This window comes from Aspergillus vadensis (genome assembly GCF_003184925.1).
Source record: "Aspergillus vadensis CBS 113365 unplaced genomic scaffold BO88scaffold_8, whole genome shotgun sequence".
Lineage (NCBI taxonomy): Eukaryota > Fungi > Ascomycota > Eurotiomycetes > Eurotiales > Aspergillaceae > Aspergillus > Aspergillus vadensis.
In genome coordinates this window covers 665716-681092 of record NW_020292046.1, presented here as the reverse complement: position 1 = coordinate 681092, position 15377 = coordinate 665716, and the positions used below count along the sequence as shown (strand labels likewise).

General features: G+C 46.9%; 2 protein-coding genes across 2 annotated transcripts; one reads left to right on the top strand and one right to left on the bottom strand.

Moving 5' to 3' along the window:
• Positions 1-1368: 1368 nt before the first annotated feature.
• On the bottom strand, positions 1369-1788 carry BO88DRAFT_403994 (uncharacterized protein). Its single transcript, XM_025706501.1, has one exon. It carries the CDS (start codon positions 1779-1781, stop codon positions 1521-1523), a length of 261 nt encoding a protein of 86 aa, XP_025564155.1. The 5' UTR covers positions 1782-1788; the 3' UTR covers positions 1369-1520.
• A 6207-nt stretch (positions 1789-7995) lies between these two features.
• nsdD (GATA-type sexual development transcription factor NsdD) lies at positions 7996-9855 on the top strand (the record flags this gene model as incomplete). The annotated part of the gene is made up of 4 exons (XM_025702950.1): positions 7996-8027; positions 8116-9052; positions 9145-9477; positions 9643-9855. The coding sequence occupies 4 exons, from the start codon at positions 7996-7998 to the stop codon at positions 9853-9855; spliced, it is 1515 nt and encodes a 504-aa protein (XP_025564154.1).
• Between the last annotated feature and the right edge of the window lie 5522 nt (positions 9856-15377).

The following is a 15377-nucleotide window of genomic DNA, read 5'->3' as shown; positions in this document are numbered from 1 at the left end:
GAAGACATAGGTTCACGGCTGAAGCATTGGTGAACGATGGATGATCAACCATTTTCTTAGTGATCGATAGCCGGGATAACGCGCGCCGGATAATTCTTTCCCACAGTAGTAATCATTGTCCCTTACAAGACGCTTCTTGTATGATATCTAGCTATTTCAAAGGCCATGCAAGCGCGTGACATGTCTCCCACGCGTTTCAGGCTTGGGATAGATCGCATTCGCGGGCCCTTGCTGTAACTTTTTAGTGCCGGCTGATGCCCGGGAAATACTTAAACTGATGTACGCTAAAAGCAACTGGTCACCCTTGGACCGCTTTGGTCTGGTGGCTTCCCTGTTGTTAGGTTAGACCCATCAACGTTAAGAGGCTTCCTGGGACTGCGGCAAAGCCCAAGCTCCGGATGCTGGGTTTATCACCCAGTGCATTGAGTCACTGCCACCCAGCCTTCCAATGACGACAGTCACAGTGCTTGGAAGTCAAGAACGGTATTGCCCTTTGGTGTAGAGGATCCGTTATACAGAGTGAGCGACGCATCTAAGGGCCGTTGTAGGAGGGGCCAAAACAACTTCAAGGACAGTTGGTGAAGAGGGGTTTGGACGATGTGTCTCAGCCGTAGAATACGTAGGCTGTCACTTTCGTCAAGCCGGTCAATGTGATGGTATTGCCAGTACCTAACTACTTACTCTGTATGGAGATACTGGTCAGTGCGTCCGCTTCACCCAATCAGAGCCGGTCAAAAGCTTGGGACATTGCGCCATGCAAAGATTTCCCGAGGATGCTAATCCGCTTTGGGATTTAGCGAGCGCTCCGGCCACAGCGTTCTCTTGTTGTATTTTCAGTTCTAAACCAGACACCACTGCGCTCCCAAGTGATTTATGTTGCATAACAGCTCGTACACTTAAACCTCAATATGACTCACTTAATAGCCGGGCAGTAGCTGCAATGTCGACTAAGTCCGTATGATTAAGTCGGTCATTATTGGGGGCGACCGCTGGCAGATCTATTTTCGCTGCCGCCACTCAGTCTGTGCACCGGTAGATACGACCAAAAGTACCAAATGAACAGAGAGGCCTGTCGTCATAGCTTTGGTGTTCCTGGTTTGTTGCATCCGGACAGAACTAATGCGGGAAGTATATCTCGCGAGGGGGAACCCTCCATGGGGATGAATTAATGACGAGGAGAATTAAAGTCTGTAGGATGAGGTCATGGCCTTGGGTCCCCTCCCAACATCACATGTGAACGATCGATGGAACAGGATAGTAATCAGAGAGAAAAACGTCCAATCCTTTCCTTTCAGGGATCTCCGACACCATGCGTTGGACCTGGCGGAAGTGATTACCGTAGCCTTGCTAATTCGGGTAAAGATCGGTTACTTTCAGTTGATCCCTCAAGGAACATTTTTAGCGCCATCTGCTGGAAGTCAGCTCAGCTTCCCCTAGCCTCGCCGTGCAGTGCAGTTCGCAGAAGACTGTTCCCTTCCTCAAAGCTAGAGTGGGAGAGCCAAGTTCAACGGTGCTAAATATTACGTACCCGGGCCGGTCGCAAGATCAAGCAGCTCCACGGGAAATGGCAATGGACCGGCAATAGTTTCCAGTAGCCATGTCTGGGTTCGATGGGGGCATGCCAAAAGTTGCACTAGCAAGCAAGCAAGCAAGCAAGCCACTAGAAACCTATTGTTTTGGTAGTTGGTACTGAGTAAGTACTGAGTACTCTTTAATTTAGATTGAGGGGCTATGATTCTCTTTGAGTCAGATCTCTCCACGGAGTACCGGTGGATGAGCATGGTTGCTTCCTTCCAGGGGCCGACGATTTCCGGGTAAACATGGGTCTGAACTCTGAAGCGTCATGGGATGATGGTGGTAGTTTGAGTTAGGGGGGTTTTCCACAGTTCATATTAATATTTTGGTTGTTGTCTGACTCGTAGCTGCATATCGGTTGCCCACTTTCTCATCCAACTGTCTACAATACGTATGCGACATGCATTACTAGGGGAATACACACCCTACAATAAAGGGGAGGGAGAAAAAAAGATTAACACCAAAACTTTGTAACAACTGATATTCATGAAATGCTAACTCTTGAATTCGATATATTCGAGGGGCAGAAGTCTCGTTAAGTTCATAGTCGGCATACTTTTTCGATCTCAGAGCCGTTGGAATGACGGATTACATCACTCAACCCGAATCATGGTTCTGAGTGAAATGTAACCGCAGAAATGACCCCGTCATATGAAGCACTTCATAGCAGTTGTCAGAGCACAGTGGTTGTTCTCGCTGTTACACCGTATCCTGATAATAACACACCTGTATGGAGCGAGATTCAAAGTCAAGATCAGAATGAGCCAAAGCTTGTTCTCTGCAGTAAGCCCGTATCGTATGCATTCAAGATCCACTGTTCCAATATTCTTCCTGTACGTTCCATTTGGTACAATGACCCCCTCCCGAAATAAAATAGTGAGAAGAGTCAAGAGCAAGAGGATATCATCTCGCATACATTAGTTAGGCGAGACTTCAAATACGTAATACGTCCTTAAAGAAAAGGAAAGTAGATAGATTAAATCAAGAAGGAAAAATTCGATAAAGAAACAAAACGACCGCCTATAATTGCGGGCTTAATTAATTAATCTATAGAAGCGCAAATCTACGATTCAGAAGTTGGGGCCACCATAGATTGACTGGTTACGTCAATATCTTGACCAGCAGACTCATGCATAGACATCCGTTACACTAGATGATACTGGCGATTGGCGTCGATCTGAGGCCTATACGATAAATAACGCGCCCGTTCGTTGGCCATCGCCAATCATGTGGCCTAGATCTCGGCTCGGAGATGGATCGTCCCCCCAAAGACCTGCAACGTGCATGCCACGGTTGAACAAGTAACAACGATAGAATACTGCCTCTGCCATCCCTTTGGTTAAGTAAACTGTATAACCATGTCTTCAAAACAGTTTTAAAGTGGAATACAAAAAGCCACTGACATACTAGTCAACAGAGATTTTATTAACCCGTCCCTTTCTGTTTGGGTCTTTCGCGCTGAAGGAACGTCCTACTACTACTCCGGTGGGGGGAGGGTTGCTGTGTATGATACGACCGCGCATACGGCACAATATCCTTTCGGGGAAATAGTCCGATCCTGGGAGGGCCACTGATAACAGCACAGAATATGTAGTGCACTGTATTTCATTTCTAATGGTGTGGCCTAAATATTTGTTAGTGCCTATCCTTCCCGACTAAGTGAGCACGCTTGTTGCAGCTACCTATCACCGATCGATCGATCGGAAAGTTATGTGCATCGGTGCTCCATGGAGTAAGTAACTTCGAAGGCCAAGTGTCGGCTTGGCTCTTTCCAAGTTCCAGCACACCGTTGTACAGATTTACCCCAACCACTGACGCACTAAAGGATGCTCTCCGGTTCCACCATATTCAATAGTTTACTGCTATTACTAACATTCTCACACTAGTCTGACTTTAGACCCATTATTGATCAGGAAAGTAAGACCAAGATGCAGGAGCGCGAGGTAAGTTCATGGTAAATGCACTCGCCGGGGTCCCGACCATCACGGAAAGCGATGGCTGAAACAAAGAGTAAAAAAAGAAAGAAAAGATTAAAAAAAAGAACACAAGAAAAGATATTAGTGGTCTGTATAATTATGTCGGTGAGATAATAAAGTGCAGAGAAGGATTAGAGAATGATATTCCCAGAATGTTAGAAGGGGGTAGAAAAAAAAAAAGGGATGATGACGATGGTGCCACCCACGAACGGCTACGCCCGAGATCTCGAGCAAGGGAAAGCGGGGAGCGTCGTACCGTACCATGGAACAAGCAACGCAGGCACGGGTAAATTACCGATATGCTGCTTACCAGCCTTTCCTCAAGAGTCTCAACTTCCCTTTTTTTCTTCATTCATTCTGCCAATGGGTTTGTTATTCGACCCTCCAGTCCTATAGTTATCTGCGCCAGCTTTTCTGATTGATCAAAACATTCCCTACAAATTTTGTAATCTACGCGCGGGGAATTATCCCATATCACGAGCGTAGGAGATGGAGGGTCAGGGGTAGCAGATGTTGATTCCCTGCGGCAGGAAAATCTAGCCACGGCTGCAGCTAAGTTTTGGGCGGTTGTGCTGCCCTGCAATGTGAATGGACAGATCTCCGCCAGTTGCGATCCAACGGTGCATTTTCTTTTGGGCTAGCTGCAGCCAGAAATGGACAGATATATATTAATGGTGAGTGTGCACATGGATTTTGCTGATATGCGACTCCGTTTCCCCACTGTGGTTGCTTTCAGATCTCTACCAAATAGAGCAGTAGTAAACATGTTGTTAATCGGTTCTGAAACACACAAGCATAGCTACTAGTAGTCGCTGTCTACAATATCTTACAGCTGCTTAAGGGCGGAGTGTAACTAAAACATAACAACTGGAACCACCGCACTTCATCGTAAAAGGCTCATCTGTGATCAGGTAGGAACTGTGTCACAAAATATCCAATGAGACAGATGATGAAAAGCTGTAGGTTGACCTGTCTCTAGAGCATTGCCAGCATACATGGGAAATCACGACCCGTTAGACCAAAGGAAATGGCTACCGCAGCCCAGCCTTATATTTTGGGATCGAATTAGATCTTATCAACGATCGTAAACTTGTGACAATGCTAATGCGGGGAGCCTTACTTGGCGGTTCGCCATGGATCGCAATTTGGGGAGGGTTGAGGGGGAAAGAAAAAAAAAGAAAAGAAAGGGTCAAAGACCAAAGAAGAAAAGATACATCACCCCAAAATTTAGCGAAGAAAAATAGGTGTATTGAACTTGACCTTCTCGTCAGCATATGATCAATGCTTATTAAATCACTATCTCCATTTGATATTCCGATAAAGTCCGATTTTGGAACTATTTCCATGTTCAGCCATAGAAAATTCAATACCGAGTGTGAGTATTGCCTGCCTGTTTCGATATTTGCATATCTGCGTGTCTGCGGATTGCCGATCAACTATTCGTGAGGGTATACTTGAGATCTCTGATGTTGCCAGCGAAATGCTTAGCACACCAAATCCATCGAAACCTTAAAGAAGAGCTAAAAGGCCAAAACTATAGTCGCGAGGGATGGTTTCAGCGTAGAAGGGGAAGATGGTGGTGTATCCATCCAGAGATAAGCGCGTTCACATATGAACACAGAATAGGTGGCGTCTTCGTTAGTAGCAAAGTCAAGTTTCATCTGGAACTTATTTCCTCAGCCCATAAAACTGCCTGAATGTTGATGATACTGCTTAAGTCATCGGGATCGAATCACTCGTTAGCATCTAGCCACTGTTCTTGCTAATGTGACAGGCTTGCTAGAACTTCGAGGTCAATTAATTCTCGATATGGCCCTTTAGAGGTACGATATGATCTCCCCTCTCTTCCTTCTCCAATCTCCCTCTAATCTTAATTTCTAGCGAAAAAAAAAAATCCCAGTCTGTTGGCAGCTCTTAGTATCGTGTGCGATCCACTTCAATGGATACGCATCGATGTCTCCTAATTCGGACTAGTACCACATTGATTCGATGAGGGTAGGAATTATTCTTCGCAGGAGTCATGTTGGTATACCTCCAGAAGAGGACTATTTCTGCCGTTTTAAGCACGTTGTTGTCTACCGGTTTCTTTCCAATGTAACCTCATCGTTGGGTTCAATTCCAATTCAGCCTTCAAGAAGATTTTCTCGCCTAATGAAGTTTCGACAATTCAAGCCAGTAATTAATCCGGTCGTAACAACAAAGCTGCCACAGTAGAAGGATTCCTTCATTCCCATTCTTAAGATTTGTCTCCGCGGTGGTAAAGGTCTGTTAGATCCTAAAGCGACAGAGATGGCAAGGGAGAGAATACCTCGCCTGTGGAAGTCGGAATAGAGAATGTGAGCTGTGGGAGCGAGCAGCGGGAGTTCCTGTGCAGTAAGTGGTTTGAAATACGGAACATGTATGAAATTTTGGTAATATGTGTATAGGTACATACGCGGTAAGAAAAAAGTGGGAACTTGTATTGTGAGAGCGGTTATGTAATTTGACGCGGTTTTATTTTTCTGTTTTGATATTAATTTTATACTTTTCGTCTTCCCTCAGCCAAAAGGGAAAAAGGAAAAAAAGAAATTCTCGGGGCCAGGGACACCCCCCTGGTAAGGCTCCATCGCTCCCCACCCAGATATCCGCACATCGCCAATATGATCCCAACCCACTCCACACTTCGTCGAAGATCCGCAGTTCGCAGCCGTAAAGCTTCTGTAATTCGCCGTAACTTTAAAGTGGTCACAACCTCCGGTATGATTCGACGATCTCATAGTCCGTTCTGGCTCCTCCGCCTGCCTGTCTCTCTAATTTTCCAGGTCTGAGCTCATCTGTCCTAGGCCGACGTAGTTTTAGTAGCTCCTGTTTGGATCCTCCCATATCTCGCGTGTGTGCGGGCCTGAGTGTTGGACTTAAGTGGGCTAAGTATAATTATAATTGTCTTTTATATTTGTACGCATTATAACTATTATAATCTTCTGCTGGCGCTGCTTCCTTCTTCCCATTGTTGTTTCTTCCTCTTATGGTCCCGCCCACCCTGCTGGCTCAACCAACTACCACCCACCACCACTCCTACTACTAAGGTATTTACCTGCCCTTTTCCTCTGCATCTCTCTTCCCCTCTGAATTCTTGCATTCCAATCAAAAGGAAAGAAAAAAAAAGATTCTCTCCTTCCCCTGCCCGAGACATCTTCGATCTCATTGTCTTTTCCTTTTCCCGAACCCACTTTTATCCCCCTCCCCCCTTGACATTTCACTGCCATCTCCCACCCCCCCAAACTTTCCTTCGCTCTTGATTGTCTGGAGGAGATCGTGATCCTTCATAACCTACTACCCTACCATTTTACAACCATCTCTTCCTACCACACCCATCCACCTACTTACTTCCGACATCTTGAGTCCTTGCATTTTCTTTCTTTCCCTCCGTATTTTGATTCCCCCATCCCTTCCCTCCCCCCAATTTGTTGTCTGTTGTCATTATTATTCATCTGTTACTATTCTTCTATCCTTCCGATCTTGCATTTATCTTTTTCTTTTGGCGCTCTTCGTTGAGGTCGCTAAGGAAGAAAGGGAAAAAAAAAGGCTCTAGAGAGACGGAAAGGAAGAACCAACCAACGTCTCCCTTCCCACGCGACGCATTCATCTTCACTATCCCTTGCGTTCACTGCGCCTCCGCCGCTCCCGCGAACTCAAACATTGTCAAATCTATCTTTTGAAGGAATTCAGCACGAATTACCGACTGCTAATCCAGCTGTTTGGACTTCCTGTGCAAGAGTTGGCCTGGGACAGATGGTTATTCGAAGAGCTGGAAGGGCCGTTCCGATTTGACCTGTTCGCTGCGCGTTGCGGGTGCGTGCCGTACTCTCTTGGTCGCCCTCTACAAGAAGTCACCCCAACATTTGCGGGCACTTTCCATCGCGATCGCATCGACTTCAGACTACCTGACCTTCTTACGCCACCAGAAGCCCCGGAGTACTTACCAAATATTGTTTTGAAACCGTGTTGCCGCCTTCCGCCGCTTATTATTCTCTTGGCCGATCCAGCCGAATCTCTCGCTCGAATCTCGCCCGATATCGTCGCTTCCACCCCCACAACCGCCACCACCCCCAGACAATCTTGGGTGACGAAAGACGTGCCACTGATTCACGTTCCAAGATTTTCTGATCACTGAAATACTATATAAACTCAGGTCTTTGGGCAAAATAATTCGAGGCGAACGTTCGGTCGCAAAGTCAGCGAGTCAGTACGCCGCAGCCAATACGTTTAATCTTTCCGCCATTTGAGTTTCTGGGAGCTCCGTCGCAATCACTGAAAGCTCTCACACTTGCTATTACGGTACAATCTCACCACCTTATCGGGGTAGCACAGCCGACACCAATCTTTCCGCTGGACGGTCGCGATAGGCTTTGGATGAGATTGGGAGTCGTTGCCCTTTGAACCATCGAAACAAGCCGTTGGCGTGATGGGGTCGTTAGAGGCTGAGCACAGGCACAGGTATGTTTACCCTGTGGTAGCTTGTCGCAATAGTCGAACGGGGATTCACCAACAGCAACTTTGCTAACGATACTTGTTTGCTTCCTAGGGAACATCTACCAGCTCTGGGGTATCTCGGTAAAGACGGACCTAGCTACGCTCCGAAGCACCCCGGTATAGCAACAGCACATACGTCCTCGCCAACACCACTGTTGAGTCCTACCACCATGTATACAGGTCAACCCTTACCTGTTTCCTACACTAGTTCGACCGGTCCTGGTCATCTACAAGCTGGATACATATCGCCCCCGGATTCGCGCCGCGCGCTCGAGGAGGAGAAGGACAAACAGCAGCAACAGCCTCAAAGGCAATCGCTTCCATCAATCCATGAGGCTCTAGGGAATGACAATCATTTACCATACCCTGCGCCGACCCCGGCTCCTCCACAGCAAGCTCATCACGCGCCACCTCATTCCTTACCTTCTAACATTGTTGGGCGGCCAGCCACCGAGGGACCTCCAGGGCCTCCGAATCCCTTTTCAAGTGGGGCAGCGACTGGGCCTTTCATGCGGGAACCTGCTTTTCAGCACCAATTGCAAGCGGAAGCCTCGAGGTCAAGCTTGACATCAATTAACACCCAGGATTCAAGAAACGCGTCCTTGCAATCACTAAATTCTGGAAAGTCACCTACTCAAAGTGCGAAGACTGGCATTACTTCGATTTCCGGATCCCAAGTTGGCTCTGGCTATGAGTATAGCGCGCCTCCTTCTGCCGGCAGTGTGGCCTCGCCCAATGGTTATGGTGCGTTCTCGCAATCATTCTCATTCCAGCCGCAACCCCAGTCAAATGCAGCAACGTATTCTTCGTCTTCTTATGATGCTCGTTCCTATGCGGGGACATCATGGAAACCTGGTGTACCAGAAACTGCTCGTGTGGACGATGTAAAACCGAGTCTAGCGACCCGTCCAGCCATTGCGGGGCAACCACAAAGCGATTCTGTTAAACGTCACCTGGATATTTACGATGTGGAGACGTCTCTGAATGAGGTATGTGATTTTCTACTATGGAACCAAGTGGATCAAAATTGAATCTCCAATTGGTCCTTTGATATGAAGTGCCAAATCGCTAATAATACTAGATTGCCGAGATGAGCACAAGAACCTTGGATTTTTCCAGGCACTATGCGGCAAGGGCACACCACACTCAGCGTTCTGGCCCGGTCTTGGGTTCTCTGCCCTCAATCCATGAAGTTGAGGAGATGCTCAACATACAGCGTCGTAATCAGGATGCTCTAATTCGCATACGGACAGCAATCTTGAACCAGGAACATGCACTGGCAGAACAGATGGCCCAAAGAAAGGCATTCAAAGCCGGTGGGGTGCATGACGATGTCCACCACATGGCAATGTACCAGGAAGAATACAAGGGCAGTGGCGGGTTCGCTGGCCCTGATTCCAAAAAACGACGAGGGGTACGTCTACTCTGGATATTTTCTCTTTCCGTTGTTTCCCATTCCGTTCTTATTTTCCCTCTTGCCCCCTAATTCCGTTTACTAAGGGTTTACCCCTCGCCCCCCATTACTTCACAAGCATACCCACTTCTACTTTTGCCATCGCTAACAGCGGCACTCGTACAGAAAGCTGCCCCTCCCGGTCGTTGCCACAGTTGCAACCGAGCCGAGACACCGGAATGGCGCCGTGGACCCGACGGTGCCCGGACTTTGTGTAATGCGTGCGGCTTGCATTATGCAAAATTAACTCGGAAGATGGGCGCGAACAAGGCATCATCCTTGGGTTCAAATTTGAAGCCCAAGACTGCCCTGGACTCCGCATCACCGAGTAGCCATTAACTTATTAGCCTGTTCATTTATGTGGCGTTGGAACGGCATGGGACTAGAAGTGTCAGGCGTTTTGAGTCCTGTTTTCACTTTTGATCATTACCTAGTGTTGGCTTCGTTTTGGTCCTCGTTTGATCTGCTTCAGGGTCAAGGTTTTCCTTTCGGATGGTTTGGATGATCACGAAAACTCCGGGCATGCGGACTTGATTTGGTTTGGTCCCATTGGTCCCTTGAATTACCTTCTAATACCCCTTGCACGTTGTGGGAAAAGGTATTCCGATAGACTTTTTTGCTGTTTTCTCCAGTTCCTTTTTTCTTCCTTTTTTCCCTCCTTATCCCACTACCCCCCCAAACCCCGCCTCATCCTATTTTGGTGGCTTTAATCTTTACTCCGTTCCATCATCCTTGTGCAACTGGCTTGTGTGCACTCCGACCTTTGTTGGTTTTTATTTTATTACGCGCTGCTTGTCTTTGGTATTATGCTACTTGCTGCCTTTGCTCTGGTTTACAATTATACCCCCCGTTTCCTACCAATGTCCTGCTGCTTGCTTGGGAATTGCAATTACCTCCAGATGTGCCTATATGATGTTCATGCACTCATGTCTGTCGTTGAAAATTGAAGAGGGTCTACTGCCTCCGTGTTATGACTAAAGTGTAAAGATAGGTTTTTTTTTTCTTTCCTATAAAAATTTACTATATATTCTTACTATAATAAATAATTTGTCATTGAGGGATGATCGATGCATCTAGTATCTGCTATGAGGAAAAAATCAAGCTTCATTCAGTAAGGCGGTTATGAAGGCGAGAAATACCAATTCAATAAAGCAGCCAGAGCAGTAGCTATCCACGGATCCTTAGTCTTAGCCTACACTATTGAGGCGCAAGCGACGAAGAGGCAATAGCGCCTGATTACATGGCTCTCCCACGCCCCGGGATCTAGTAGACGCCGGTACATTTGGCCACCACTGCCCACGAAGTTGTGGCAATGGTTGGGGCCAGGGGCTAGGCAAGATAAACTCAGGCATTGCTTCTTTGGCCCCTTCTGTAGCGTACCAACGTGTTGATTCAGGGCGTTCTATAGTTTAACCGGCATGACCCCGATTGGTGATGATCCTGCGCTAGTCACAACTTCGACGCCCCCATGATGCATTTAAGTGGCGTCTATAGGCTTCCATGCCTTTTCCGTTCCGTAAATCATATACACCAAGTCCCTTGGATCGGTCAGTTTGAATACAGATAGGATTGCTTTGGGGTCAAACCTCGGAATATCCGGGCTCTACAGTGGAAGGCGGGATCAGTGAACCGAAACTGATTACCGAATTGGGCCTAACAAAACATTGATTACTTAAGTTTGCTTTCGGCCGACCCACATGTAACCAATGAGCAGCACGGTCGGGGGAGAACCCGCTGGGGGATTGGAAGCAACCAGAAAGCCCTCCAAGTTCGTACCATGTCTGACTTGGTGGCTTTGGCACATGAGATACGGAGTTGCCTACGCCGAGCTATTTCCTTACTACTCGCCCGACAAATCTCTGAATAACTTCAGTTCACTAGTGCCATGTTGCCTGGCAAATATCAGTTCAGTGATGGTAGACAAATTATGCCAGGGTTTCTGTTTGGATCGATTGCTGTCAGATTATGTGGTACTTGCGCTACCCCGAACGATCGAACCGATCCGATCTCATCTTGTCTCATCTTGCAGGGGTTCTCGAAAACCAATTACTAACTACTAACTACTGAGTCAATTGTTCCTGCAACTACTTACTTAGTAGTACTGTAGTAGTAGCAAAACATTGGCTACGCTCCAGGCCTCGGGATGACGCACCTCATGTAGATACCTAGACTAAGATATGCTGAGTGCATACAGAAGGCGGTGGCTAATGGTTGCTTAAGATCTTATCCTGTACACCCCTTCCCCCCTTCTCACCGCCGATTCATCCCCGGCATCCTGCTTACCGCCTCGAACGCCTCTCACTCACCTTCTTGGTGAGGTCAGGTGTAACCATTTCCGCGGGCTGGCTTGGACAGGTCTCCCCTATAATGGCCCGGAGATTGTTTTGGTATCCGCATATTTTCTATCGATAGGCTAAATCAGATAGTCTTCAATAGTCTGCATATGGAAGAGTTCACAGAATCTGTCATTCATCCGAGAAACCCCATTACACTCACTCTCCCCTTTTTGTAGTGAACCCAAAGTAGTGCACCAGCAGAGACTAGTAACTAAGATGTCTGTTCAACTACGGACAGATAGTTTGTCTAAAGATGCCATCAAACTCTCCTTTAAGACCGTCTTCGGCGTTGTGACATGGTACTCAGTCAGCTGTGAACTATTACCATTTTCCCATATCATTACCGAATACAACCAGATGAGTAAGTACATGGTCAAAAGTTGCATATGGAAAATCAAACCATGTAAAAAAAATAAAATAAAATAAAAAAAAGGTCCGTAGGTTGATTTGGAATTAATCTACAGGCCGTGTCTCCACGTCCGACATGACTCTCCCATTGGCTAATTCTCGATCACGATCATGCCACATATCTATCAAATCTGAGATTAAAGTGGCCCAGCCTCCATACCGTTTAAAAGTGCTTCCCTCAGCCGTCGCCGCCGGTGCCCGATAAAGTAAGCCTAATCGATTAATTAATTAGTCGCCACTACTACACGCCCAACAGAACCCTTGTTCAAGGTGTCTCACGGACGGGATCTCAGGGTGCCAAATTTCACTGCATCTGTGCCCCCCCGAGATCCGACCGATCGGACGAATCGGGGTTACGTCATGGGAGGCTGAGCGAAAAAAAAAAAACTTACTCAATATAAGTTAATCTAAATCGAGTCAGGGAAAGAATATTCTCGATTCAACGAAGTTCTTTGGGGGGCTCCGAACTCCGAAGTTAACTTATAACTGACTAGTATGGAAGTAGATTAGGCTAAGATGATACTCGATGTCATTTTTGGAATTAGTATCTTATTAAATCTTGTGTCATGTGCTCCCGCTGCTTCCGAGAGGATCATGCATAGCGCCGCCCTTGATTTGCACAACGTACAGTATGTATAGTATGTAAACCCAAGGTACGTACCATTTTCCCACCTGTATATACTCCGTAAGTAACTCCTTCTATACATAGACAGTCTATTCGGTTCAGTAACATAGTGTCTCACTACAGATCCACTGCAACCAGTCTGTCGGTACTGCTGGCCGTGAAGGCATCGACATACCGACCTTCCATTTCTGTCTCGTTCTGTGTCTGCATGATGCAATCCTTAGGTGCACTATCTACATATTCTGCCCGTGCATACAAGCTCACTTTATGACATAAGGGTGGTTGCTGTGGTAGCCTCATGGATTGCCTTACAAGTTAGAGTGTCTCGATGGGTTCTCTTTGCAGAACTATAATCTGATCCCACGGAACTTTCTGTTACAGTCGCTGAAACTTGTCCGCTCGCTCGCATACACAACATACACACAGAGATGGAGAGGGGGAGAAAGAAGGAAAGTCGTTCTCTTTTCCACTGCCTCACAAGTTGTGTGTGCTCCGATTTGAGCAGCAATCATGCAACTGGGAAAACTTGTGTGTTTCCTCGAGACAACCCATAGGCCGCTTGTGAAAGTTGGCCCTGATTAGTCCCATGCCAAGCGGGTCTGAAGGGCTTGCTCATAGTAACACGTTGTCCTTGGGCAGTAGCTCACTACGTCCCAGGCTGACACACTTGGCTTCCTTCACACAAAGGCATCAATAATTGACTTCTCCGATTGACACCGAGGAAGTCTTGAAGAAGCAGACCTACTTGAGACCTGAGATCGTCGGCTCGAAAAGAATAAAAAATCAAATAAAAATTACAATGGCATACATTCCCTCCTTCCATTGATCGGCGATAAGGGCCGATGTCTGGGTCGATCGGGAGATGTCCCTTATCGAGCCCACAGTTCGCGGACTCCAACCCCTTGCCCGCCCACTCTCTTTGGATCTTTGGGCCAGATCGGCATATTCGCAGTCGTGCTGGTTCCTGATTGTCACCCAAGATTCTCCTTCGACTTCCGCCGTGTCCCGGTGTGGTCCAGGCTATAGCCAGCTATTTTGGCTTACTCAAGTTCACGAACCACTCAACTAAGTACTAGAACATTCTCATCATCCACGATCGGAATACGTCCCTCAGTGGATCGATGGTCATTAAGCATCGGAATCTGATAGGTAACAGCACTATGAGGCGCAAGTAAAGTCCGGAAAGTTTTATTGGTAGTATCCGGAGTTAACAAATCTTGGGACTGCAGCTTCTCGAACTCCCTTCCTACCCCATACAGCCACCAAGAATACCCACCGTCAGCAAGAGCGTCGTATGCTATTTCGGTGGGCGCTGTGGGCCTGTACTCTGTTGGTCGCGTGCGCCCCAAATCCTCGCTAGCTCTTAAGCATCACCGATTCTCGTTAGAACTGTTTTTGGCTGTTACTAAGTATTGGTAGTAGGTAATAGTCGGTATCTCGATGCATACGCCCCTGTATGCGAATACCTGCTCGCATACATACATACATACATCCATACCTGACCCCCCTGTCCTGCGTATTACATACGCCAGTCTTTGTCTGATTAGGAGGCCCGATGTTATTTATGCTGTGCAACATGACGTCCCCATCACTACCATGTAGGTACGCCCCTACACGGCACGTACTATAGGCATTACGTCTTTGATAGATAAAGGACATTGACACTTCATGATCGGGCATATATCAGAACATGATTCCGCTGTTACACGACAGCAATAGTCAGACTTGACATACGCGGCGCCTTTTTGCATTATGCCTCTGTGTAGTGTTGGGAAGAAACTTGTTTTCTTTTTGGCAGTGCTCTAGTCTGCATGAGACTTGAGTTGAATTGATGTATCCCAAGCAGAACAGTCAGATTAACTAACTATTACATTCCTGCTCCGTGCATGCATACATGCATACTGTATGCTCATATGTACACTTGCCATGCAGCAGGGTAACCCTGCGTTAGGTAAAACATGTATGCTGTATGTACATGAAAGTGAAAAAAAAAGGGTGTATTGAAGTGTAGCGGAGTGTGTATGTAACTGACTTTACATGCATCCATCGTTACATACTAGACCTTCATACGTACTTGTATCTGCAGGTTTGCGTGTATCTAGTTACTAGTAGTAGTCTCACGCCTCGTGTCAATCGAGGCGTTGGAATGCGATTGGTGGGACGGGGCTTTAGTTTTTAAGGTATCTGGTGGTGCGATTCCTGCGACCCAAGAACGGAACTCGCTAATCGGGCCCCAGCCTACTACTTAACCAAGTTGCCATGTTTACTCTATCCTATCATGACCCAAAGGACACCAAGCCTATGGGTAGACTAAATCTCACTTAGTTCCTGGAATGGATAAGTGCCAACTCAGCCAGCAGTGCGCCCCTCATACTATTTTCCTGAAACCACAAGCCATGACTTATGAACACGAGGGGGGGAAGTCAAAAAAAAAAAAAAAAAAAAAAAAAAAAAAAAAAAAAGAAACAGACCGGGAGGGAGACCGGAATGCA

Bases quoted from the DNA above. Each gene is read 5' to 3' on its own strand.
- BO88DRAFT_403994 (XM_025706501.1), bottom strand. From the start codon at position 1,781: ATGCTCATCCACCGGTACTCCGTGGAGAGATCTGACTCAAAGAGAATC.